Here is a 27,700-nt window from a genome sequence, read left to right on the forward strand (position 1 = left end):
TCACCTTGATTCCGATCACGTTTGCGCGAATTTGAGGAATCAGTTGCTATCCGCCAAGGGACGGAGATACAAAGGGCGGATCCTAGAAGTGTAGTACCAACCCCGTATGGACAGAAAAAGAGTCGAACCACTTATAATAGAAGTGTTTAGTAAGATACTGAGAAGGGCGAGGCTGGCTCGAAGCGGGGTTGGGGGCTCTCAGATGACGTGGAAGACGGTATCGGTAGATTTAGGGTATATCAAGAAGCTCAGAACTTCAAGCGATGCTCCCAATAGTCCGACTAGTCCGTCCACAGGCCTAGACTAGTCCAAAATGAAGCTATTTACACAGTCCACAGTCGGTCCAAATGCTCAATGGTTTAAATATATTTAGACTAATCTATAGACCGATTCGACTACTCCTCTATAACTTCTAAAATATCTTCCTCCAAAGTACTGATAATAGCATATAGATTTTTCCCGATAAAGAGACCCAATGAAACCACAACTTCAGACACTTTAAGAGCTCTATAACCTCGGCCTTAAGACTAGGTAGCTCTCTGATCTGTAATCATATAACCCCATTGCTACTAAAAATACGCCCGTTATACCCGGATATACACCACCAATTTCATTCACACAAATTTATATCTGGACTAATAGTGGAACTAGTCCGTCCAGACATCTGGACTGATCCATATATAGTCCGTCCATCCATAGACCAGTCCACTGTGGACTAGTCGGCAGATGGACTGGAGTCCGTACTTTCAGTGGTGAATTGGTGCCCGTCATCGTCGATGGTCTTACTGGCTCGATCTTTTGGGTCTCTTTGAGGGTAAAAGGGGCGTTCCAATAGTCCAACAGGGTCAAAGGGTCATCACATTCACCACCCCTCCGTCATCCCCCACCACCAGCTTTTACTAGAGGCAACAAGCGCTTGGTAATTCCATTCCATTCAGGTCTTTATGCTATCTACAAAAGCCAAACATTCTTATCCTTAACCGTTGTAAATCGAATGCCGGACCTTATCCAGACCCTGTCGGACAAACATCCCAGAAAAGAAGTACAACGCTCTAAATCCTCGGTCGTCAAAGCCATAGTCACATATCTCAAGAGGCGGCCTGCAGAGATCTTATTCAAGCAATGCCAGACCAGGCTTCGGCATCTCAACAGCGACGCCGGATGTGCTTCAGCATAGGGTTACAGTACATAACACAACATACCTAGCTGCGAAGTGTAGAATAACACCCTGGCCACCTTCTCCGCGCTCAAAATTCCAAGCCCCGAGCTCCAATCCAGCAAACATAAAACAATGCCACATGACAGACTCAGCCTCGTTCCCACATCAACATGAGCTCGCATCAGGATGCGAGCTATGAGACGCTGCTCAAGTACCTCCTACTACCGCTTTGGCGAGTGTGTGATTTCCGAAAAGCGGCCGCTTCTCACGGATTCGAAATGGCACCGCGTGGGATGCTGGAACCGGTAGTAACCATAAAAGCCGGCTGATTCAAAACCGTTTCGTTGCGAGGATCTTGCCGCATCTTCTTCTAGGCGTCGGTGAAGATGATACCGTATGACGACAATAGTGCGTCGTCATTCGACCGTCTTGGGCCAGAGCTTATCCGTCAGTGAATACGCTCAGCTTGTGTGTGTCATGTCACTGCTCTACCATCTCATGAACCATGGACGTAGGGAGAAAGGAGCGAGCCCAGAGACGGGGTTTCGTCCTGGGGCTCCGAGTAATCTTTACTGTAAAGTATTTTCTAACCACCCGATACGCTAGAGTGGCGCGGGAGCCGTGATTCATTATGTAGCATGATTGCATAAAAGCGTACACGTCTACGCGTTGGGAAGCCGTCAGGGTTCGTTCCCCTCGCCATCGAATCGAAACCCCAACTCCTCATAAGTCAGGACGTTGGATCGCTCTTCGCCTCTCGCGTTGAACGCCTTCTTCATCTCCGCCGCCATCATCCGCACCCAGCACGCTCTCGCATCCCACCGTTTCGGCATTTTGCCACCCGCACCGCCCTCGCACGCCGCTGTCTCCGTGGCCGTGCTGCTCCAGTCGTACATTTCCTTCATGTACTCCAGGTCGAGTGGAGGTTTCAAGGCGTGGAACTCCCGAGCAGCTCCTCGTTCGCGAACAACACTTTCTCGCCAATCCTGCATTTTGTGTCGATTCGGGAGGGTTAGCCGACTTGACCACACCCGTGCTATGACGGCAGCTTGGCATTCAGCCAGTGGGAACGGGACGATCATTTCCGGCGTCTCTATGAACGCTAAAGTCGGATGTTGTATGTGGAAGATATATTGGTAAAGAGGCAGTGCTCGGATCCCTTCATCTTTGATGGCCGGATCAATTGGAGCTAGGAACGGAAAAGAATAGGCGTATCCAGTGCATAGGATAATGGCATCGATGTTGCGTTCGACACTTCCGTCTGCGAATTTCGCTGCGCGCTCATCAGGTATCAGTGCAACGAGGGTTGAGTAGTCGCGCGTATCCGGTTCGTCAGTATGGTAAGGAGATTTCTTCGGCTGCGCGCTGAGGAAAGGATGCTCGCATACTCTAGCGATTTGTCGGCCAATATCTGCACCTGAGGGGCCGCCGCCTACGAGAAGTACACGCTAAATTGATCAATAAGGTTCCTAGTGAGACTATTGCTTCACGGAACAGAGCGAATAAAAATTGACGAGATTCTCGCTTACCTTCTTCTCGAATGCCTTAGGGTTTTTGAATGATACCGAATGATAGAGTGAATCCGGGAACTGTTTGCACCAAGCGTCGAGACCCTCGACTTTAGGCAACAAGGGCCAATCACAATGTCCGTTCGCAGCAACGACCGCGTCGAACCTCTCTACTTTGCTCTCTCTCTCAGCTGTGGCCTTTGTGGTAATCTCCCATCCATGGGATTCATCGCCTCCCGTCGGTCTCACTTCGTGGACCTCATGACCGAATCTGATCATGGAAATGATATCGCTCGCATAATCCTGCAAATACTGCTGTACAGTGTCTCGCCTGGCGAACAACTGTGTCCTTTCTGGGAATGGCGTGTCCGAGAACTGCATCAGCATATGCGGCAGGTTGCTTTCAAGGCCTTCATACATGGGTGTGTTGAGCTTGGGTAAGTTAGCGGTTACGACGTCCAGAGCATTTGGCTCGGAAGATCCATTCAGATCGCCATTGACAGATGACTGCCGCTTGGGAGGCAGTGGCGTGTAGTTCCATGCGCCACCGACAGAATTTCGCTGCTCGTATATGATGATCTCTGAAAATGCGTTCTCGGCGAGCAGATATCTGAAGTATGTCAGCTCTGCGTACTGCGAGTCAGCCAAATTTGGTGGGGGGGTCATTACTTTGCGGCTGCAAGACCAGAGGGACCGGCTCCAATAATGGCAACGCGTTTGATGGCACCAGGGGTGATTTGTGTCATTGTAAAGTGATTGAAACTCGATAACGCCAGGCTCCGGGTGACCAGGTATGATGGATTAGGAGGTGAAGTCTTTGTAGGAAATAGCTAAGTACCCAGAGACAGCAATTCAGTGTTCTGATGCAGATAGATAATCTGGGCAAAGGATGCCTTGGTCGGTTTTAAAGGACGACCTAAATTACGCGCTAGATGCTTAGTACGCTTGGCATCAGCATTTAGCTCTTCCCACCACCAGAATCCGATGGTGGGAGGACTGACAAGCCAGCCTTGTCGTATGTGAAGTCCTTCTTGCAGTAGCATATCAAAACTCAGACTGTGAAGAAGATACCCTTATAGACTTCGTGAGCATACAGCACTCGGTTTGATAGAACCCTAGCCCTAGAGTAATGCCCCAGTCCTTTCGCATCCTTTGGGAATGACTCCATCAACTCTTCTTCGCCAAGCAATTGACGATGGCAATGTATGTAGCGAATTCCATGCATGAAATCCGGCACCGATTACGGGATGGAGCTAGCGTGCACTAGCGCCGCCGGTGAGATGTTTCCAACGGTGACAGCCTAGCGGCACGACTCTCGGTCCCATGGGTTCGACTCGATATTGAGGCTCTAATGATAACACTAGCTGGTCAATCAGTGCTCACACCGCGAATAGGCACCCCCGCACTTTAAACTTTCCTGCAAGCACGGAGGGATTCTATCTTCGCGGTCATATGTCCCCTCGTCGGCTTGCTCCATATGCCGGCAGTTGCAGTGTGACCTACCGATTTGATCGGAGCATAAATGCCTTTTATACAGCCCTGTTACGTTACGGTGCCTGTAGGCTTTACTTGTATGCAGGCATGCGGTCGGTGGGAAAGATGTTGATTGAGTATGGAGCTGGCAATGCACATGTGCCGAGACTAGCCACATCGAGTAGAGAGCGACGACTGAATATGCATGAATCCAGCCCGTGACAGTACTTGAGCGAACATTCATCCGAACCTTCCTGGCACTCAAGTATTCGCAAACGCCAAGCCCCAAGTCGCTCACAGTCAGACCAAAAAAATAGGCAGCAGACGGAGATCGACTGAAACTCTTTTTGCCTCGTGGCCGTACGGGAGCTAATCTGTCTAGGCTGATTCTGACTTCATTGCGCATCCTAAGAGCGGCGCGACGTTACCGCACTAGTACTAGCGTGGCTTGACCCCACACCTACCTTACCTTACCTTACCTTATCTACCGCAGTATCTCCAGTATGCGGAGCAGCAGGAACACACACCATGATTTGTTGACTACGTCCTTTGTCTCTGGCAGATGCAGTAAGTAGGACGAGATGAAGTGGGCAGAGCCAGATACAGTAAGCAGGGCGAGATGCCGTAAGCGCTAGGCAGGGCGTAAGTCCAGTTAGATCGGTATGCATGAGGGTGGCACTGCTGCGTCGCTCGATCCAAGCGCAAGGCTATGCTATCGCGCAGAAAGAAGCACTGACAAAGCTGTGCAAAAGGCGGTAGGTAGCCAATCTCTTCCTGCTTTGTTTCATCTGCTCCTTGTGTGCGGTTGTTGTTCCTTCGGTCTATCACAGGCACTGCAGTCTGCGATACGATCGTTATAGATATCATCTATGGCAGTTACTTTCGCCTTATAGCCGTATCAATCAACTTTACGCTCCTATCCACATCACGGCCCTTGCGAGCTTCAAAAGGGACAATTCTCTTCTCTGGTGTGAACTCAAGTCCGCATTGGGCAGATTCACGCCCAAGTCTTTTTCATTATCCAGAACCTTGCGTACTTGGATTTCTTGTATCAAGAATGGAGAAGCCAACTACACCTCCCCCAATAGGTAACGCGGACAGATCGGGCGGGTTGCTAGGCACGTCGATACTTGCCTTAAGCTCCGTGCTCATTTTTATCGGCTTACGTTTTGCGACTCGAATATGGCTTGTGAAGAGGGTGGGATGGGACGATTGGTGTATAGTGTTTGCCGGTGTAAGTCTCCTGCTTCGCGAGCAGTCTGGTTGAAGGCTGCTGAAAAGTATTAGTTTGGTCATATTATCGGCATGGGCCTGATCACTGTTCAAATCGGATACGGCTTTGGGCGACCTGCGTATTACCTCACCGAGCATCAATTCCAAGAGTTCATGAAATACTCCTACGGCGAATGGCTGCAGGTCAGCATCCTTCAAATACTAATCGACTCAAACCTTATCTAAGGCCTTCTCACAGACCTTTGCGACTTTGACATTCACCAAGATCTCAATCTGCCTCTTGCTTCTGCGCATCACAATCACCAAAGCCTTCATTAGACCGCTATACGCCGCCATCTTTGTCCTCGCCGTCAGCAATGTAGTACTGAGTTTGGTATGGATATTCCAATGCACGCCGCATCTCGATAAAGCTTGGAATTCGAGTCTGCCGGGAAAGTGCTTTTCCAAAGGTCAACTGGAAAGGATCATCATTTCTCAAGCAAGTGAGTCATATTCCGAGGATCAGTCGATCTATACTTACCACCTCCAGTCATATCAATCATCTCCGACTACTTCCTCTCAGCTTTTCCAATCCTCATACTGCGCAAGGTTCAGATCAGCCTCCGAAGCAAGGTTGGCCTGTGCTTGCTTATGGGTCTTGGTGTTATGTAAGCTTCAGTCACATCGTCGCTCTTATTGCTAGGCACTGACACTCAGAACGACAGCACCGGCTCATTGTCGCTAGTTCGGACAATTCTCAACTATCAAAACGTAACCAATGACCCAACCTGTAGGACTCCCCGGCAAGCAGATGCAGAAAACGCCATTTAACTGACACTAAAATAAAGGGCTAAGCGTACCCAATTGGTATTGGCGTACATGGGAAGTCTTATTCGGCGTTGTCGCAGCTTGCATACCCACCTTGCGGCCCTTGTACAAATGGCTTGTCCAAGAATACACTCGCCTGACAAGTGAAAAAACGCCATCGAAACCAGCGACTGATCAGTGGAGCGCTCCGAAACCATCCGTCGCCTTACCACCCAAGACATACGGCGCCAAGTTCGACGAGAGTGTGCTCCGAGAAGAAGACATGCTACCGCTGCAGAGTTTCGAGGGCGCCGGTGGCTCGGACAATATCGAGCGAGAGGTGAAGCAACACGCGCAGGAACGGAAGACGAGCGAAACGTTGGACTTCAAGCCGGGCTTGCACATCCACGGGGATCTGAGCACGAACCGGCCGGGACATTTCAAGCGGTGGGATTCGGAAGCTAGGATAGGTGGCGGGCATGGAGTGGAGGAGGTTGAAGATCGGATCTAGTTTGAGCTTCAAGATGCGAAATGTATACCAAAGTAGTGTGGAGCAATACAACAAATGACGAACTTGTGCTCTAGCCGTTGAGTCGCCTGTGTATTGTAAAGTACGGTCATAAACGGATAGGGTTATGGCCCGGGACTGGCAAACTCGTAGTCTCAGTAATTCAGACTCACGGCTAGCCGGGGTACCTATGGCCAGCCCTACACTCGTGCCTCGCTTCGGGGCCAATCATATCGCAAGCTCATTACGGCATACCCCTCCCTTAGAGTCTGAGTAGGAAACCCCGAATCGCTACATTGACCGTTAATTTGTATGGGCCCACCGCAATAATTACCCCGTTAACGGGAAGTCGCGACTTCCTCAATTTTCCAGCCATCACCATATTATCTTTTGATATAATTGGGGGCAATAGGCCTTTCGAGGTCGCTAAACAAGTACATACACTTTTTATTATGATCGGATAGCTCGTTGTTGTCGCTAAGCTCATCCGACACGCGTTCTCCGCTGACGATTACAGCACCCACCTCCAGCCGATCACCCTCCGATGATTAAATTCCAGACGATGGCGCATCGTGTTCAGCATCATTAAAAGATCATATAACGAGTCGGGTGTAATGATTGATCCAAGTTTGACCGTGTCACTGTCTTATGGAAATCGAGCACTGGAGCCATCCCCCTACATACAGATCCATCAACTCGAAAGTGCATTACTCAGGAGTTGGAGGGAGCATAAAACACATACCTTGAATGGTTTTGACGCGCTTGACGCGTTCAAAATGGACTTGAGCGTACGAGGAGACTGTGGGGCGCTTAGGTACGCGATTTTTCTCTGACGACGACAGCGAGGTATCTTCGAACTATATATATTGACCTCTTTATACCTTGCAGGAACATCCTTCCTCCTGATGAATACGAAGTTTTAAAACATTTGGCGGACCAGTTCTGGAGCAAAGAGAAAAAGTCATTATTTGGTTCCTCGCAGCCATGGAGAGGTCTCAGCCATGGAGAGGTCTCAACCATGCCACCTATTTGGGCTATCGCAGCCATGGAGAGGTCTCAACTATTCCACCTAATTGGGCTACCGCAGCCTAGAGATGTCTCGGTTATTTCAGCTAATCGGGCTACCGCAGCCTGAGTCTGTTGAGACGTACGGCGTTCTTGAGTACTGGTGCCGCTGCTATGGCTGAGTTAGCTGGTTTTTTAGTGGAATTGAATTGGAAGCCTACTTCTTAACCACTGCACCACAGCCCCTACGAAGGCCTATTTGACTATTTATTCGACCTTTTCAGAATTCCAAAAGGCCATATCACGTAGTTGCGCATTTTTGTTGAGGATCATATGTACGCAGGGTGTGAATATTACATATCGGGCAATACACCAAAAATAAGTCTTGGCAGGGTTTCCTATAGACCCACCTCAAGGCCGGTGGGGCCAAGCTGAGACTAGATCGACGATTTATAGCCGTATAAAAATGTGGCTAAGAGGATTAATATAACATGTAACGAAGGGGCAATGAGTCAGTATCAAGAAGAACCCAAAGCACGATTTGAAACCGACGACGAACTGCAAACTTCGAAGAAGAATACCCGTGCACGAGTCAAAACCCAGCTCGCCGCCAGGCTTCCGCATTACTTACGTACCGACGCACCTTTCACGGGCCGAAGATTACAGAAGCTACTGTATCAGCCATCACTTCGATCCCGCCCAGCTCTCCCCCCTTCCTTCAAAGGAATCCCCGTTTTGTTACGTGGAGATACTGCAAGATCGACCTCCCAGCAAGGCCTATTTATCCATCGCTCTCCGGACTCTCAAAACATCACGACCGTGACCCTGCCCCTCCATCTACGACTAACAATCTCCAGCACGTGGTTCCGAACGCGGACGAGTCGAGAGGTGGTACGTGATGGGGGGTAATTACCGAGTGCCAGAGTAAGACGCATTTGATTTGCGGCGGAAGGGCTAAAAGGTGTCAGTGTCGAAGGACTTCCTCGGCTTTTTCAAGACTGCTGTGGTAAGATGTTTCGGGACGTACTAGTACAGGCAATTGACCTTACTTTATCGCGTGAGCTCACCGTAGCGAAGTGTCCGGTGATTTGATTGGGCGAGTAGAGGATGGGGGTGCAGAGTACTATGGCAGTGATCGCAATGCATCGTACGAATTGTTACGTTACTGCCCTAAAGTAAAGTAGTTGATGCGCTGGTATCGGGTCGCCCCTGGGAGCGGCAACCGCGTCACTTATATAGTTAACTTAGCGGCTGTTGATTTTTCCCGAGCAGTGGAAGTAATTTGGCAGTCTTACTTCGACGACGCGGGAAAGTACTCACCTGATACAGTATTGCCTTCGCGGTCTCTGTTGGCTTGTCCGCTGGGGATTGCAATCTCTGGATGCTATTCGGCAATGCCGCGTGGGCGCAGGAATGTCGCCTTGCTGAATCATGCTCATATCGGCAGCGGCCACTCCTCGAAGGCGGTGTTGCTTGTGGTTCATGTACGGTACAACGACTGGGACATCTGCAGGTTTGGTGGCTTACCGCACAAGTCGAAGAGGACATGATCCGGGAGCCTCGATGGTCTTCACTGCGGCCACGATTATTTTACGGGTCCCTAGTGCGTCGGGCCGTTCTCTCAAAGACGTTCCCATACCCTGTCGAGCCTGCCCATAGCAACGCAGTCAAAAATCCACTGTTTTGTAGGGATCGATTCGCTGTGTATTGGGAACGCTTCTCAGCCGATGCAATAGAAATCTGAACCCTGTGGCCGATCGATTCGGAGAGTCATTTAAGGTGATCGGGAAGAGGCGAAGAACTTGGCTTTGGAAAAGGTGCTGAAAGAGAAATATTATGATGCGACAAGCGTCGTGGTTGAGACCGATTTGGCCATTAGGAGGAAATGAGGGAATGCGCAAAGATCAAAGCTATCATCAGCTCCAGAAATTTGGAGATCGGAACTCATTGACTGCATAGTCTTGACTCCTCTATCTAGCACGAAGACTATACAGATATATTTCCACGTGTGCGAGCCACCCATCACGCAAGCAAAACCAGCTATGACCAGCATTCGGCTCGTCCTCGGTTTCAAAGACCTTCTGGAACCTGATCTGGTTTGGCTTCGGGAGAGGCTCCGTCTCCACGTCTTGAGACACAGACGCCAGAATCTCCGCATGTGATGTGGTGGATCCGTGCCTTGCGTCCCCTTAATACGATAAGCTGTAATACCTCCGGAAACGCTGGTTCTGCAGGGGCCAGCCAGCACCGACTCTTGAGCGCTTTAGTGCGGAATAAACCGTACCACGATGGAAAGCAGGCTGCAGTCAAGCCCAGACCTGCTTCTATAAAGCACTAGTATACTCCGTTCGTCGAGAAAACTGCTCTCCAACCGTTAGCCTACGCTTGGCACTAGCATGGCTTACACTCACAGTCGATATCGCTTTTGGCTACATATTCAACGTTGAGTGACTGAATAAATAAGACTGTTCTCGTGATTGACGCTTCGACGGTACTTCTCGATGTCAGCTAGGTTACTACAACGTGTAGTACGGTGGTGTCAACTTACAACAAATTCAACGCAAAGATGCCTGTGACACCAATCTTGCGGCCCGTTGACACGTGCAGCGACCAGATCTCAGTCTTGGATTTGCGAATAAGCTTCTCTACCATCCTGGGATCCAGCAGCGTCATATCAAAGGCATAGGGATCAGTAGGATAGCAACGTCGAAGCAAAAGTCCGATCTAGCGTACCCGAGATGCAGTCGCGTCGAGTTGTTGCAGTCTTCCTTTTCGTTGGCAAGCGATGTCCAGTAATGGGAACGGTGCGCCTTGCAAACGAAAAGGTGGTTAAAGGAGAACGCGATAATCCAACAAACGATAAGGCCGACCATTCCGTGTATGAGGCCTTTGAAGGCTTTACCTTTGCCCTTGGCGAAGATGCGTTTGTAGAATAACATGAAGCTGAGCTTGATCAGGGCCAAACGCGGTATTTGCATTAGCTCGATTGACCACAAGACCTAGCAGCTTGTCAGCGGGTGAACGTTCCCTCATGCAAAATATTGGTTGTTTTCACCTTTCGAGTCGTCTGCTGCTGATATGACGCAGAGTGAAACTCAGCGTAAGGGCTTGCTGGTTTGGGAGTCGGATACCCAATTGAATGGAGAGCGACGCCTTCAGGACGGACAGAGGCGAATTCGAACATCTACTGGGCGTAGCTTGAAGTGCCGGAGCACATATCCCAGTCAACAAGATCTGTAAAACGAATACCATCAGTTTTAGAATCCCTCTTCCCACTTGCAGCACTATGTCTTACCAATGCTGGGATGGTGAGCCAGTGGTGTGGTCGGGCCCCAACTTCGCAGTCTGCGTCTTCCTGGTGTAGAACCTCTAGGCCACGGCGACGGCACATACTGGCGGCCATATTGCATCAGCTGTTATGACGAGAAGAGCGGTAAGCCGTTCACTGGCCACCATGAATTTTGAATTGACTTGGAGCGCCACCTGTATGATGATTTTGAGAGTTATTTCCCCGATGACAAAAGTAGCGCGCTGCACTAGAGATCGAGAGAAGATGCCTGAGGGCGGTCGCAAGTAGTAGGTACGGTATGTAAATTGCCCAACCAGGGACACTGGGGCAGGGGAATGGTCCTCGTTGGGTAAAGTAGTCGACGGTGGTTGGATAGGAGAAGTCTTCTGAGGGTCTTACTTTGACTGATAGACTGACATTCAGCGGAAAGTTTGGCGTGCAACAAAAACAAGTCCCCACGCCCTCACTTATTCAAGCAGTCTGATTCGGTTTCTGCACAATTGCCTTGAACCACAGCAAGATTGATCTGCGTCGTGGCGAATGCCTCCCACCTTGGATTATTTGGAGAATAGGATATTGTCTCTTGTGTCCGGAGAACAAAAAAGAACAAATCAATCCCATCTTCTTCAATAAAATATAGAGTCCTCCTGCCATGCTGCGAGTGCAACCATCGGGCGAGGGGATGCCCTGGTTCCCGAAGCACGATGACTAGTGCTTCTTTGTTCCCCGAGGCTGCAGATAGCATGCAGAACTTCCAGCCGTTGACGTACATGAGAGCCTTCGGTTGATTCGTCTAGCTCCACTTCTCCTGTGGTTATCTGTTATAGCTTCCGAAGCCGCCGTCGTGATCAACGGGTATAAACCACGGGCCAAGTGTTGATCTCTCTAGGAAATGGGCTCTAGTCCCCTTGGTCGTTTGCAGAGTATCATTCTGAGGGCCGACTTTTTGCCAAGGGCAGTCCTTTGGTATCGGCTTGGGGCTGAAATGATCATGAGTATCAACAGAAGGCATAGAGGCACCACAATAAACCAACTATTGGACTTGATTTGTTGCATGTAGAGTGCAGCTGTCTGTGTACAAATTTGCTGTTACCCCGTGATCAGCTCTATAAGGGCTGGCGTGATTTCCGGCCAACATCTTGGCCTTCGTAGGGATCGAAGCCCAGGAAACCAATGTCAGCATCCGCCTTTGGAACTCCAACAACGAGGAGCTGTGGATCAACTATGCAGAGAAACGATATACGCCTCTGGAGTACAACTGCTGCTCATCACCTCATACTCTCAGCGCACCTGATATCTTGCACTCATCGCCAATTTCATCATTGACCTACCCTAAAATTAAAGATTGCAAGTGGTTTGAGCTCACCATCGGATCGACGCTGCAGACCTTGGTTGATATTTCTGTCTAGCTCCCATTACTGTTAAACACGAACGTGATCGTCAAAAACTCGCGCCAGCCGCCTTTCCGCCAGCGTAATCAAACTGACATATCAAGGAGATGTTTCGATACGTATCGGCAAGCAAGGAAGCCTGTCGTCATGTACACTAATTCCATACCTTCAGAGTCAATATTTTGGAGGTGGGATATAAGAACCACCTGAGCAGCAGGGCTCTTGACGCGACTTTAGACTGCATAAAATCTTCTTTTGTTTCTAATCTTTCAAGTCCCACCTTTCTCATCATCAGAAATCATTAATAACACCCCCCCAGGCAGGCAAGAACCCCGTGAGCGTGAACAAGTCATTCAAAGTATGTTCCTACAGAACCCCGGAAAAGTCGCCAGATCGAGACCAGTTTCTCCGATCCGAAAGTTAATTGCCAACGGTACACTCTAAAGCAGTGGCTCGGAGACTCTCGAAGGATTTGAAGGCGCCTGCAGAAGAGCCTTCCGTCACGAGACTCCATGGTGCTTAAACGAAGCACTACTTCGCTACCACCCTCCAAGCGCTCAGAGGATTGGCCGAACTTTCAGCCTTCTCATAGAATGCTTGCGTATCGGCACCTCTCCCTTTGGGAAAAGTCGGTGAGAACAAACTTGAGCTCCGCTGAGCCTTCCCCTCCTTCTTCCCAAACTTGTGCCAGCATCCCACCAACTCCAACGGGCGCAACTGGCTTTTTGCGCTCGCTTTGGCGTCCGTCGACTATATCTGATCAGCTATCCATCAAAGACCGATGATGTTGTGTAAATCTACATATCACAATCGGCGCCGAGGGCACACCGAGACTGGGGATGGCGAGACGTTTGCGAGGTGCATGGTGCACTTGGACTTGTGTCGTTCGGGTGTGACGGAAGATTTCCAGGCTCAGGCTTCGCATTCCATGATGATGGTGAAAATGACCGCTGTAACTGGACGCCCTGTGTCGGGTTTCTGCTTGTGGGTTGTAGCCTCGATGAACGATGGGTGTGTGCTTGGTTGGGGGGCTGCGGTGGCCACATTTGGCTATCTGTAATGGAACCTTTGTGGCCGAACGGCCGCCCAGCTTTCTCGGATTGCTTCATGCGTGGACCGGACCGGTCTTGTTTAAGGTGGGGCTATATGGTGTGTGCGGTTTCTCTGAGCGGAGAGTAGTACGGGAGTTTCTGACTAGGACCGGTTGCTGGTATTTATCTTACACACTGTACATTGAAAGAGAGGTGTTAGGATGGCTGCACTGAGTTTGTCATTGCATCATATTTCAATTCGTTATAGCAACATTCAAGGCTCGTTTTCACATTAGACTTCGTTACAGAACCTATCGATTTAACATGATTTTTGCAATCTTGACGTTTGCGAAACACGTCCCCGTAAGCGATACTTTTCGCACGTAATTCTCGCTCAACTATCACACCAGCACCAGCACCCTGACCTCATTGCTCCACCCTGCCTCGAGGCCCATCTCGTCCCACGCCGTCTCCACATCCACCTCCAGCACCGGAGCCTGCTCAGCAATCTTGACCGTGCGCATGGGTACCACCTTCTCGGAAATCATCACCAAGACATCATCTTCCACCACCTTTTGATGCAGAGTAGAGACGTAGATCCCCAGCATTCCTAGTGCCTTTAACGCCACTTCAATGCGCAGCCTACCGTTGTCTTCAAGGCGCGTCTCGGACCTAACAACAGCGGCCGCGCCGGTCATCTTGCCCAGCAGACCCAACACAGCGACCTTCGTAGCTGAAGGGTCTGGTATGGAGGGTTCTGGAATTGGAAATACGTGGAGAGGGTAGGCGGAAAGGATCTCATAGCCTTTGACCTCCACCTCCAGAGAGATGACGGGAGTTTCGCTACTCAATTTCATAGGATGCGTGACTTCGCCTGTGGTGTGCGTTCTCACGACATACTCCTCGCCGCTGCCGACCCCGGGGAAAGCGTTGATATTGACTAGCTCTGACAGCGAGCGTTCACTGACATTGAACAGAGCTAGTATACCTGTGCCACCTACACCGCCAGTGAAGGTACCCACTTTGAGAAGCCTCTCTTCTTCGTACCCGATGTAGATGCCCACGGCTTTGCCAATGACAGAGGGGCGAAGAATGATCGTTTTACCTTGAATGGTCCGGGCAGTCATCTGCGCGATCAGGTCTAAATTGTGTTGCCCAGGTTCATCTGTGAAATATATGGGACCTCCAGAGACGCAGCGACCAGCAGCATGGAAGGAGGAGTAGGGATGCGATGTTTGGAACATGTCCCAGTCTGGCAATATGTTAAGATGGCTTGTCAGAAGTGAGTTATGACCATTGACAAAGATATGCCAAGGATGCGAACTAGGTATGCCCGGGAAGAAGTCATCGCTATTGCGGACCATGATACGTGGCTTGTTGATAGGTAATTGGGTGTGAAACAATATCTGAGGGATCTGTGACATGCATGAGATGGCCTTGATGGAGAAGTAGCGGAGACCGTTGATGGTCCAGGCGTCTTGGTAGGCCTTGATGAAGCGGCGGCGATCAGGCGCATCAGCGAGAAGATCGAGAGCAAATTGAGCGTCCGTTTTCACAGAGTCGACGCCACAAGAGAGGAGGAATCTAGGAGCTGTGTTTTAGTGGTCATGAAGGTGATGAAAGTCTGGAGAACTTACTTGTAGAAGTCGTTGTACATCCTGTCGATGTCGTCCGCATCCACCATTGTCACTGTTTCTGCTGGAATCAGACTCCTCTCTTTGCGAACTGCAACAGTCTTGTACTTTTTAGCAATACTCCCATCCGGAGAAACACCTCCCCAGTATCCTGCCTGCATTGACTGTTATTTCCATGACATTGTCTGGACCTAAGGGGCGGACACACAATGGCATGCCAGACGGCTATATGTTGGATGTTTGGGTGATCTTCTCGAATATTCTTGATTGTATGCTTCAGTCCATGTGGGAAGCCTTCCTTATTTGCTTCGAAATCGGTCCAGCCTCGGTTGAACTGATGTTCGCCATGGGAGTCCTGGTATGCTTAGTCAAAGTCAAGAATAACATCCATCCTGCGCCAAAACTTACAAGAGACTGCCAGTTGTCATCGATGATCAAGTTTGTGACTGAAACCTATAAGCTTGAACGCAAAATTGATTGAGGACTCAAATGTACTTTTGATGTTGTTCTGCTTGAGAATATCCAACGCGTTGTATATCTTGTTCTCGTTCAGGTCTTGGCCCAACGCATTCCAGGTACAGTAAGTCAATCCATCGTACCAATTGTCCATCCATTCAGCCTTAACATCGTTCTCAATAGCGGTTTTCATCTCAGCCTTGATTTCATTACTCATATATTCATCTCCGCGGACAAGCTTGCGCGCATGATACATCACCGCAGCATTAGCTGACTCAAAATTCGGGGCAACAGCGGCAACAATCCTGGTCTGGCCGTCCATCGGGCTATCATTCCTTGATGAGGCGATGACATTTCCATGGCCATCATGTTTGAAGATAGTCAAGACATCATCAATCCCACTGACCGCAAGTAAGACCAGGTGAAGGCCATCCCAGCGCAAGAAAGAGCAGAGAATGGCATCTTCCTGGGGTTGGAAGTTTCCTTTGCCATGTCGAGGCGCAAGCCACGGGCTCCAGATCCTCACCAGCGCGAACCATCGGGTGAAGCTCCTTGGAACACCGAGGCTTGTTTCAGTCCAACCAGAAGTCTCGCCTTCCGCTGCTTTCACAGCTGTCGTGATTGACCATACTTGAGCATCTGGGGATTCGCTTGGGACAGACTGGACAGAGAAATCAGGACTAAGGTCCTTGAGATAGCTTGTCAACTCGGTAGGTGGCTTTTCAGGCTGGTAATATAGTTCTCCATCTGTGAAAGACGAGTTGTCGTTCACCCACTTCCAACCATGGGACGATGCGATGCGATACTTTAGCGTGAACTGCACAGAATCATGGAGGTTGGACGGAGTTGGTAGATCAATTGAGAAGAAGCGGCGGTACACTACGGCTCTGTTTTTGGAGCCGACCACAAGCTGTTGTCCATGTAAGCTCAGAGCCACTCAACTCGAGCATTGGGCCATGTTACAGGGCCAGTAGTTGTCTGTGTCTCCTCCAGACGCAATTCACGCCACTCGTGGTTCTCGTGACCGTTGTGCCAGAGTATGGCTTCCCATGGCTGTTCAGGGAAGGATCTGCTGGATTCTAAAAGGATTGTGAATTTGACCTGGCATATATCAGTTCATTGTAGTCCGTTCTCTACGTAGTACAAAAAGTACCGTTTCTCCGTAGGGAACAACTGTGGTCGATCCCAATGGCGGATCACAAATTGCATTTGCGAATAGTTGCATCTGAGCTGCTCTGACGAATTTCAGTTGGAACGGTTTCCCATTCAGATCATTCGTGACCATGCTGCTGCATGTTTTGCTCCTGGTTCAGATATGATGGCCCCTTGCATCCGTGCCCCTCGAACATCCGATGGTCCGAGTCTAGCCGTCGGAAATATTTCCGCTGCTAAGCGCGACTAGTTTTTCTCCCTGGCTTTGCTTTGCATTATGCACATCTTCAAGTCTTTGAACATTAATAAATGATTCCTCATAGTGCTCTCGGGCTATCACAAAACTCGCGATACCTATGCCCCTCATGTGCAAGTCGACTGCGCACCTTCAGCCCGGTAAGCCAGAGACGGTCCATCACGCAGAGTTATACCAAGAAAACATTGGAAGCAAAGCTAGCATGGGCGCGTCAAGCCACAGAGATCAAGGCTGGGAGGAAGGAAAGCATGTTGACCATACTGGAGAAGAGGGGATATGTCAACCAGATAGTAGGGTGAGATATCATGGCATACACGACATAGCAAGGACACATGGTTCTAACACACTACCAGCGAAAGAGGTGACCTGGATCGATTGCTGACAGAGAAGCGGGTTGGGATATATGTTGGAGTAGACCCTACAGCACCATCTATGCATGTGGGACATCTGTTGCCGTTGATGGTGTTGTATTGGATGTACATACATGGCTTCCATACCTGCTCTCTGGTGGGCAACCTTTTATCTGACTCCATGCGCAGTCTGACTGACAATTGTAGCTTGGAGGCGCCACCGCACAGATTGGAGATCCCACTGGACGAACGACGACTCGGGAAGTGCAGCATTCCTCAGTGCGGAAGGTCAACATGCTGCAGGTTCATATGCAGCTAAAGTTAATATGGGCTCATGCTGAACACAGAGCAAGAGGCTATGGATATTATTGGGAATGGGCGTGGAGGAAAGAGGTGACCAACAATAATGCCTGGCTGAACAAGCTGCCAGCCATTGAGCTCTTGAAATTGTTGGGCTCGGGTGTCAGGCTAGGGACTATGCTAGGAAGGGACACGTGAGTGAGTCGTGGCCATGTTTCTTAGAACCCTCGGAGCGCTGACTCCTTCTAGGGTGAAGAATCGAACGGAGTCGAAAGAAGGCATGTCTTTTTCGGAATTTACATATCCTTTACTGCAATCCTGGGATTGGTGGCATATGTATTCTACGAAGGACATACAGGTACAAGTTGGAGGATCAGACCAGTTTGGAAATATCGTCGCCGGTATAGACGCTATCAACCACATCAGACACAATCATTACGATCCACTCATCAGGCAGGAAGAGGAAAAGCTCGAAAAGAGGGAGGCTTTCTTGAAGAGACCAATGGGTTTCACGGTTCCTCTCTTGACAACTAAATCTGGTGCGAAATTTGGCAAGAGTGAGGGCAATGCGATATGGCTAGACAGGGAGATGACCAGCGGATTCGATCTATATCAGGTGATGATGACTTCCCTTGCCCACTCAAGCAGGTGCTGATCCCAAAAAGTTCTTTCTTAGGACCGCAGACTCAGATGTCCATCGTTATCTCAAGCTCTTCACCTTCGAACCTCTCGAAGTCCTAGAGACCCTTATGGAAGAACACAAAAGAGCACCACCCAAACGCATTGCCCAACACAAATTGGCCAAAGAAGTGCTCAAGATTGTCCATGGCGAAAAGCTAGCCGACGAAGCCGAACAAGAGCATAGCAAGATATTCAACAGGTCCTTTGACTCCAACCCACAGACTGACGACGATGGAAATCAATCGACGGACCACGTCGACAAGGCTGTACCTTCTATCAGCAAAGATAACGCCCCAACTAGTAGCCTCACACTCCCCAAATCTCTCATATACAATCAACCTATCTCTCGCGTTCTCTACCACGCTGGATTCGTCGCTTCTCGCAGCGAAGGTGTCCGACTGGTATCGAAAAAGGGCGCGTACCTAGGCGCGAGGCCTGGTGGAACTGGCACAATGGGCCAGCAAGTTGACTTCTCCCCAGCTGCAAATTGGCCAGGGAAGGAGACGGAGAAATATATCATTGGTGGCAATACGCTCATAATCAGAGTCGGAAAGTGGAAGGTCAGGGTTATCAAGATCATCAGTGATGAGGAATTCGAAGAGAAGGGTCTTTCCGCACCAGGCTGGAAGGATGTCAAGCCCGAAGAACCAATATCAAATGACCTCAAGAGGATGAAGACATGGCACAATAAGAGTTATGTCGAGAAAGCGCCCATACATAAGGTTCGTTCGGGAGAAGGCTCTCTTTTGGTGCCTGGAAGAGACAGACGCCGGATTTGAGGGGTGGTATACACAATCACGCCTAAGAGCTCATAGGATCAAGTTCAATGGTTCATAGGATAGTGGGATAAGGGAAAAACAGCGAAAGTGATCGCACGTTCCGGTAACAACCCCTCAAAGTCCTCTGCCTGCTCATAGTCTTCCCAGCGCCCACGCCTGGAAATGACAGGATCGCCTACCTGGGAATGAAGCATAAATCACGAAGCTTTAAGAGTTGTGGTCACTCTAAAAGATCCAAGGCGCGTATTTGCACGGTCCTAAAGCTGGAGATTGGCTAGAGTGGCTCGCAAGATCTATGGCTATTGTCAGTGTGGGGGGACAGTAGCTGCAGTATTTTAAACAAGCATATTCGATATCCGCCATGCTGGCTATCGTCATTTGGGCGGTAGAGATGCGGACGCTGCTCCGTTGAAATATCGTCCCCTAGCTCTAAAACGGCTCGCATGGTTTGCATGCTTGTTGCCGAGATATGGAAGCCAGCTATATGGCGCGACTCGTAAGATGTCTATTACCCTTCGAATTCTTACCGACATTCTCGCATTTAGCTCCAAGAGCCGCCAGCATATCGCGTGAGGGCCACAGGCAAGCCCGTGCACATCTAAGGACTACAAGCACTCCTTTACACAGTCAATTTCTTATATACACGTTGATATGTTGTAAATTCTAGCAATTCTTTCTTAGTATCCTCGCAAACAATAGCTGACATGGCATTCCCGTCCATCTCAAATCTGCCCTTATGGTTCAAAACGCTCTGCCTTCTTTCTATCGCCCGACAGTCTGAATGCTCGCCCGTTAGCATCGTCGGCTACAATTCTCTCGTCAACGTCATAGATACTGCCTCTATGGTCAACACTAATGTTACATCTTCCGCCGATAAAAGCGCTACATTCACGTTCAGCTCCACCAAACTGGGAGCACCGATACCCAACTGCGCCACCCTACCGGACTACGCCGAATGGTTCCAGCCCAGCGAGAAATTCGACAGCGGCGACTGTCCCAAAGCCCTCGAGCTCTTCTTCACAGACTATACTCTAGATCATGATGGCACCAAGTACGAGTTCCTAGCTTCAGGCGTGACTCCTGTTCATGGAATAGCCACTCAGAGGGTGCCCCTGAAGGTGGCTTTTGGTGCGTCAAATAAATGGTGCTGATCAGACCCAAGTTGACCAGTACATTGACTCTGGAACTAGGGACCTGTTACGTCGTCATCGCCATGCGCAACATGTTCGTCGAAGGAGAATTGCCCGGCGAGACACCGTCCAAGTCTGCAGGCTCAGACATTAGCTCTTTTGCGGAACTATACCAGAACGCCCTGGAGATCTATGCGGAATGTAGTCAGCCGGAGGTTAATCAACCTGGGTGGTATCCTGCAGGTAGGCCTCCCACGTCATCCAACCGAACTGTCTCCCTTGCACCTCTCTGGTTGGATTCACTGACTGGGTCATCCAGGCGACTTGAACAGCATTGGCGTCTTTATCTGGCAAGCGGCGAGTGAGATCAATAAACGCGTTAAACTTCCTCCGCCCACAAGTTCCGATCTTACTCCTACGTCTGGGTACGGGTCCATTGGGGATTTGTTTGGTGATACAGCGTAAACAGTATCAATGGAGGGTGTTCGTATACACAGGTCAGGTTATGTAGGCGCATGGGGTCCTAATTTGAAGCTTGGACGCGACTGCATTTATCGAGAAACATAAGAGCGGGCTCTTAGGGTTGTGTACAATACGCTGGGTAGCAAGAAAGTATGATTGTATCCGCAGGCAAGCTGCCCGAAGAAGCGGCAGTCTTGTGTGTAGGCATTTTCCAGATGTAGTGCACTCATACGCAACGAGCCAAGAAAGTCTGCCAGAAAATGTCCAGAAACATGCAACGCAGTGCTCTACGGGCCATAAACCTCCGACCACGTGCCCATAATATTAAACAGTCGAAGGGTTCCCACGAATGCGAGGCCCTAGTAGGGGACAAAATACTTCCCCCTTTTTCTAATAAAAAAAAAAAAAAAAAATAATTTTTTTAAAACCCCCATATAATTTTATAAAAAAAAAAAAAAAAATTTTTTTTTTTTTTTAAAAAAACACCAAAAAAAAAAAACCCCAAAAAAAAAAAAAAAAAAAAAAAAGTCAACAAAAAAACCCCCCCCCCCCCCCCACCCCCCCCCCCCCCCCCCCCCCCCCCCCCCCCCCAAAAAGAAAAAAAAAAAAAAAAAAAAAAAAAAAAAAAAAGGAGAAATTAAATATTTTTTTTTTAAAAAAGAAAAAAAACCAAAAAAAAAAAAAAAGGAAAGGGAAAAAAAAAAAAAAAAAAAAAAAAAAAAAAAACCCCCATTTGGGGGGGGGGAAAAAAAAAAAAAGAAAAAAAGGGGGGGGGGGGGGGAGGCGAACCCCCAAAAAAAAAAAAAAAAAAAAAAAAAAAAAAAAAAAAAAAAAAAAAAAAAAAAAAAAAAAAAAAAAAAACCCCCCCCAACCCAAAAAAAAAAAAAAAAAAAAAAAAAAAAAAAAAAAAAAAAGGGGGGGGGGGGGGGGGGGGGGGTTTAAATATAGGTTTTTTTTTTGGTTTTTTTGGGTTTTTTTTTTTTTTTTTTTTTAAAAAAAAATAAAATTAAGGAAAAAAAAGATTTTTATAAAAAAAAAAAAAAAAAAAAAAAAAAAAAAAAAAAAAAAAAATGTGGCCTTCAACGGGGTCTGGTAACCGTCCAGGCGCGGCTGGACGGTAACCCACGCTAAGCCCTACCGCCTAGCATCAAATAATTAGAACAACCGGAATTCGATATTTTCGCTTCGCAAATATAAGAATATTTTAATAGCGTTATATATAGCTAGCTTAATTACTTATTTATTCTTAATAAATATAATAATATTACTTAAGATTTCTATTAAAAATAGCTGAAATATTAATAGATATTAATATATAGATATTACTTTAAGAGAATTTATAAAAGCGCGAAGCGCGAATTTTTCGCGAATTTTTACTATAGCGAAAAATTCGAGTTTTAAGGACGGTTATTACTATTAAAGAAACAGTTATTAACTTATATTAAATATATTCTTTATATATATAAATTTAGCTAATAAATACGATAAACTTAAATTTAAAATTATCTAATAATTATTCGAGATAATTACTCTTAATAAAAATTTAAGCGATTCGAAATTATCGTAACTATAATTTCGATAATTTCGAATAATAATTTTAAACGATAATTTCGAACGATAATTTCGAACGATAATTTTAAACGATAATTTCGAACGATAATTTCGAATGATAATTTCGAACGATAATTTCGAATGATAATTTCGAACGATAATTTCGAGTTAAAAAAGAATTTAAATTCTCTAGAAGTAGATATTAATAACTATTCTATATATATTAAATATATATTAAATAATAATTCTTTTCTTTATTAATATACTTACTTATTTTTTTATTTTTTTATTTTTTTTATTTATTATTTTTTTATATCTTAATATATATAAAGAAACTATAAAATTAACTTAACTTTTTATTTATTTTTTATATTTTAACGCTTTTTTTCTTTATTATATAAAATACTCTAATCTATTATATAAAATATTATATTTTTAATAATATTTATAATATATAAATATTATAAATTAAATTTTTTTAAATAAATTTAATAACTTAGTTATTTAATATATTTTTATTATATATAAAAGATTTATAATAAATTTATAAATAATTCGAAATTTTCGAGATAATTCTATTATTATTAACTCGAAATATTTAAGACTTTAAAAGATAATTCGAAACTTTCGCGATAGTTTTATAATTAACTTAAAATAATCTTAAAAATACTTTAAAATTTTCGAGATCTTTATAAAGTACTAAATCTTACGCGAAAATTTAAAACTTTCGAGATAAACTTTATCTTTTAATTCGAAATTCTAAAATTATTTCTTCTACTTCGAAATTATCGTAATAATAATAATAATAATTTTAAATTTTTCTATTATACTTATAAATAATTTTATTATATTTATAAATATTTATATTAGCTATCTATATAACTAAGAGTCTTTATTTTCTTCGCTATTACTATTACTATCTTAAACTAATTATATTTCTTAATATCGTTAAAATCGTTTTACTTTACTATAAAGGTCTTTTATTTATACTCTATTACTTTCTTTTCGATATTAAAATAAAGCGATAGACTCTTCTAAACTTAATTTTATCGAAGCTTATAAGATTACTTAAGTATTATCTACTTTTTAAATATATTAAATCTATTTAAGTAAGGCACTTTAAGTCTTTAATATCTCTTTTCTATATTTCGTGAATTTTATTAATACGAAAGCCCACATAGTCTCGTCGCTTTCGAACTTTTAGCGATAAGTAAATATTATCTAAATAAATAAATTATTTAAATAATCTTTAAAAAGTTTAAGGATATAATATCTTTATAGTATTATATAATTTCTTTATATACTTTTAAGACTTAGGTTATAATAAATAAACTTAATTAAAATATTTATAAGAAACTCGAATATCTCGAATTTAAATGGCTAATAAGAAATTATAACTATTCTATTCTTGAATTAATTAAGATATATCTCTAGATAATTAACTTAAAGATATAGTATTCGAGATTTTATTTTCGAAGAACTCGAGTATAGTATAAGATATCTTAAGAGTATAAATCTTAATTATATTAACTAGAAGTTTATTTTATTCGAAGTATAATCTAGTCTTCAAAGAATTCGAGTTTTATAAATATTAAATATCTAGAATTCTTATATTATTTTATCTCGATTTAGATATATAATATAATAAATTTTAATACTTAATTATAATTTAAATATTAATCGAAGATTAATATCTTTCTTTACTTTAATTTAATTAATCTTAACTAAGATTAAGTATAGAATAATTTTCTTAAAATTTATTTTCGAATTTTTTAAGATAATATTACGATCTTTATAATATAAGAGTTAAAGAATTATTTTAAAAGATTATAACGTTTAATAACTAAGATATTAAAGCTTTACTATATAAATCCTTATATAAATAAAATAATCTTCTAAATTTTTAAATCTCGAAATTTATAAGATTTATTAATTTATAACTTCTTAATATATTCTTCGCCTAGCGTTAATATAAACTAATTAAATTTTATAAAAAATAGTAATTTATTAAGAAGTATAAAAATCTTAAGCTTTTATTTTAAGGTTAATATTTCGATTAGAGATTATAATTTATTTACGATTCTATAGATTTTTCTTCTAAATTTTTAAAGATTTTAATCCTCGTAATATTCCGTTAATACTTCGAAATTTATAAAATATTTATTAAGATCTTATTTAAGAATTTTAAAGATATTTTTTTTTATATAGCGAGAAGTAAATTAAGCGAAATATTAAGAGGTATTCTACTTATAAAAAATAACTTACTCTATAATTCTATTACTTCGATTAATTCGAAGATAATAAATAGATCGTTTATTAGTATTAGAAAGATTGATTTTTTAAGGTTAAAATTAATTCGAAATTAATAATTAAATTAAAGCTCTTAAAAATAAAGAATATATTAAGACTTTAGAATTAGAATAACTTAAAAATATTAAAGGTTTATATATTAATAAAATAGAAGATTAAGAAAGTTATAATTCTTTTTATTAAATTAAGTAGATTACTTAAGCTTCGATAAATAAAAAGACTTTAAAAGTATATTATAGATAATATAAATTATTTCGAATATTTATTTATATTAAATTTAAAAACTTCGAAGATAAACTTAATATTTTTAAAGAGTATTTATCGAAATTAATTATTTTATAAATTTATATATTATATAATTATAATTAGATAGATTAAGAATCTCGAATAACGAAGAAAATAATATCGAATATATATAGTTATACTCTAAAAATGCGAGCTCTTATTTTTTAATATTATAATAATATATAAGATAGAGAGAGTTAATAATATTCGAAAGATTCGAATAGAAAATAGTAAGGGAATCCTTTACTTTTTATATTTATTTTAAGATATATAAAAGTTATTTATCGTAAAAAGGTTCATATTTTTTAATTATCTTATAATCTTAAAGAATATAAATATTAATTTATAGAGAGTAGATATAAGTAGAAGAGATATATATTAGTATAAGAGTAATAAATATTAAAAAACTCGAAAAGTTATTTCGATTTAATAATATAATAGAACTTCGACTAGAATAATAATCTTTATTAATCTTAAAAACTTCGAATCTTTAAATTTAGAAAGATACTCGAGAATATATTATAATAACTCTAATCTATATAATTACTTTTTAATATTTACTTAAAGTTAATAAGATTCTCGCCTTAGAATATTATTAGATTAAGCTTCTTAATTCTTAAATTAATTAAATATTAATTATATTATAATATAGAAAGATATATTAATTTAGAGATAAGTTTAAAAATCTCGAGTTTTAAGATTAATTTATATCTTTAAGAGTTTTAAGTCTTAATCCCCTTTAAAAGTCTTAAGATTTAAATTTATCGTAGATCTTATCTAATACGATTTAATAGAAATTAAACTCTTTTATATATACTACGATCGATAATATTCTTAATTTAATATATCTTCTTTATATCTAGAATAAATAAATATTTCTAACTTTTAAAAGGGTCGAGTCTTTCGTAGATTTAATGAATATAATATTTCTTAAGAAATAAATTTAGTAAGACTCGAAAACTTCGAAATATAATAAAATTTTCTCTAAATTCGAAGTAGCTTCCTTAGTATTTTCTAACTTAATTTTAAAATAATCTTATAAATATTAATAAAAATTCTAAAGTTTATAAAATTTATTCTTTTTAATAAGAGGGAATATAATATCTAATAAGTTATAAGAGATAAAATCTTCGAAAATTATATAATTAAGATGAATAGAGTATAGATTATAATACGCTTTATATTATTCGATATTGTTAAGGAAATAGTCCTAAGTGGAATCATATGCATGAATAATGTATGTGTGGTGTGATAATGATGAACTATGTAGGCCTGCAGTGGAAGAAGTCTCTGCAGTGCCGCAGTGCCAAGGCACTAAGCCCAATCGGGACGCCTAGTGGAGGAATCCGTAACAAATGCCACCGAAGAAGAAAAATGACAGCGTCCTCGCTGCAGACATGGAGACGCCAGAGATACATCAAGTGCCATAGGCCTGCTTCTCCTGAATCTTCCCCAGCTATCCTTGACCTGTAGCCTCCATGCCTTTCGCGTAGTGAATGTAGTCAGGTGGAGAGGCGAGTTGAGAGGCGAGAAAAGAGGCGAGAAGAGGGGAGAGAAGTGGAGCGTTACTGAGGCGAATGGCAGACTCTCTGCAATAGTGCATAGTAGCCTGGTGTGGAATAGTGGAGAGCGTGCCGGCTTGAATAGGACTGCTGCTGCCCGTGCTCTTGTTCTCCGTAGTCTTCTCCGCAGTTTTCTCCGCAGTTTTCTCCGCAGTTTTCTCCGCAGTTTTCTCCGCAGTTTTCTCCACAATTGACTGTTGCTGTCTGGTCTCGAAGGCTGTCATAGCCTGACTGATAGCCTGTCCGATTGCTGCTTTGACGGATGCATCGATCATGGCCTGTAAGGACGTAGCTTGCTCGGCTGTAAAACCCGGCATAGGGCTGGAAATGTGGCTTTCGTACGTCATGGTGGTAGGACGAATGGTGGTAGGACGAATGGCCTAGTGAAAGGATCGCTGTAGACGAGTGTTTGTAGGGTCCGATTAGGTGCTGGACAAGGCGAGGTAGGCGTCTAAGAGACACTGGAGATGCTGCACTCGGTGGGAGTGGTATTCTCTGTAGATTTCTCCGGTAGTGAGTAATGTAGGGGCCTCTTGGTATTGGAGGCACTGAATAGGTGAGAATGTAACGAGGACAGCTAGTGCCAGGCCTGAATCGACCGAGGTGTTGCTACCATTGTTAAGGAATAGTCCTAAGTGGAATCATATGCATGAATAATGTGTGTGTGGTGTGATAATAATGATGAACTATGTAGGCCTGCAGTGGAAGAAGTCTCTGCAGTGCCGCAGTGCCAAGGCACTAAGCCCAATCGGGACGCCTAGTGGAGGAATCCGTAACAGATATCTCTATAATTAAAATAATAATTCGATAATATTTTAAAAGAATTTTATAAAGTTCGAATAATCGATAACTCGAAAATATTATATATATAAAAGAAGTTATTAATATACTTAAGCTTTAATTACTTCAAATATACTTAAGATATAAATATTTCAAATATACTTATTCTTCGAGATTTTCGAAGAAAATAATTTTTATTAAATTCTTATAGAATTTGAAGAATAATTCTATATATTAATTATATCTTTTTAAGATAATTATATATCTTTTTATATAATAATATCGTTCTCTTCGATTTTAATAATAGCGACGCTATTAATTAGATTAATAGTAGCTTTATTAATAATCTTAAACGTCTTAAAGATTTTCTAAAAAAAGATATTAAAGTATTTATTAGCGTTATTAATTAAATTAATAATAGCTTTATCGACGATCTTCGATAATCTCAAGCTTTTTAAAGATTTTTTAAAGAAAGATATTAGAGTATTTATCGACGTCGTAATATTTTATATTTATAACGAAAAATATAACTTCCCTTTAAAGAATAAATTTATCTTCGATATTTTCGAAATAATAAGGAAAATTTTTAAACTTCTCAGGGAAATAAATTAAATTTTTTTTTTTTTTTT

The 27,700-nt window shown here is 43.5% G+C and overlaps 7 protein-coding genes across 7 annotated transcripts; 3 read left to right on the plus strand and 4 right to left on the minus strand.

Moving 5' to 3' along the window:
• Positions 1-1,839: 1,839 nt before the first annotated feature.
• Positions 1,840-3,413, minus strand: HO173_010164 (uncharacterized protein; the record flags this gene model as incomplete). Its single annotated transcript, XM_037312050.1, has 3 exons — positions 1,840-2,607; positions 2,689-3,277; positions 3,337-3,413. 3 exons carry the CDS (start codon positions 3,411-3,413, stop codon positions 1,840-1,842), a joined length of 1,434 nt encoding a protein of 477 aa, XP_037161064.1.
• A 1,784-nt stretch (positions 3,414-5,197) lies between these two features.
• HO173_010165 (uncharacterized protein) lies at positions 5,198-6,670 on the plus strand (the record flags this gene model as incomplete). Its single annotated transcript, XM_037312051.1, has 6 exons — positions 5,198-5,374; positions 5,428-5,556; positions 5,612-5,855; positions 5,903-6,020; positions 6,078-6,142; positions 6,201-6,670. 6 exons carry the CDS (start codon positions 5,198-5,200, stop codon positions 6,668-6,670), a joined length of 1,203 nt encoding a protein of 400 aa, XP_037161065.1.
• Positions 6,671-10,341: 3,671 nt separating this feature from the next.
• Positions 10,342-10,856, minus strand: HO173_010166 (uncharacterized protein; the record flags this gene model as incomplete). The annotated part of the gene is made up of 2 exons (XM_037312052.1): positions 10,342-10,671; positions 10,728-10,856. The coding sequence occupies 2 exons, from the start codon at positions 10,854-10,856 to the stop codon at positions 10,342-10,344; spliced, it is 459 nt and encodes a 152-aa protein (XP_037161066.1).
• A 2,928-nt stretch (positions 10,857-13,784) lies between these two features.
• HO173_010167 (uncharacterized protein) lies at positions 13,785-16,758 on the minus strand (the record flags this gene model as incomplete). Its single annotated transcript, XM_037312053.1, has 7 exons — positions 13,785-14,967; positions 15,021-15,172; positions 15,226-15,372; positions 15,426-15,463; positions 15,513-16,383; positions 16,437-16,574; positions 16,627-16,758. The coding sequence occupies 7 exons, from the start codon at positions 16,756-16,758 to the stop codon at positions 13,785-13,787; spliced, it is 2,661 nt and encodes an 886-aa protein (XP_037161067.1).
• Positions 16,759-16,788: 30 nt separating this feature from the next.
• On the plus strand, positions 16,789-18,991 carry HO173_010168 (uncharacterized protein; the record flags this gene model as incomplete). The annotated part of the gene is made up of 6 exons (XM_037312054.1): positions 16,789-16,874; positions 16,949-17,176; positions 17,235-17,388; positions 17,439-17,725; positions 17,781-18,147; positions 18,197-18,991. The coding sequence occupies 6 exons, from the start codon at positions 16,789-16,791 to the stop codon at positions 18,989-18,991; spliced, it is 1,917 nt and encodes a 638-aa protein (XP_037161068.1).
• A 704-nt stretch (positions 18,992-19,695) lies between these two features.
• On the plus strand, positions 19,696-20,586 carry HO173_010169 (uncharacterized protein; the record flags this gene model as incomplete). Its single annotated transcript, XM_037312055.1, has 3 exons — positions 19,696-20,119; positions 20,182-20,364; positions 20,441-20,586. The coding sequence occupies 3 exons, from the start codon at positions 19,696-19,698 to the stop codon at positions 20,584-20,586; spliced, it is 753 nt and encodes a 250-aa protein (XP_037161069.1).
• Positions 20,587-26,185: 5,599 nt separating this feature from the next.
• Positions 26,186-26,638, minus strand: HO173_010170 (uncharacterized protein; the record flags this gene model as incomplete). The annotated part of the gene is made up of 1 exon (XM_037312056.1): positions 26,186-26,638. One exon carries the CDS (start codon positions 26,636-26,638, stop codon positions 26,186-26,188), a length of 453 nt encoding a protein of 150 aa, XP_037161070.1.
• Positions 26,639-27,700: the final 1,062 nt, after the last annotated feature.

This window comes from Letharia columbiana (genome assembly GCF_014066305.1).
Source record: "Letharia columbiana isolate WasteWater2 chromosome Unknown Sc0000046_s0, whole genome shotgun sequence".
NCBI lineage: Eukaryota > Fungi > Ascomycota > Lecanoromycetes > Lecanorales > Parmeliaceae > Letharia > Letharia columbiana.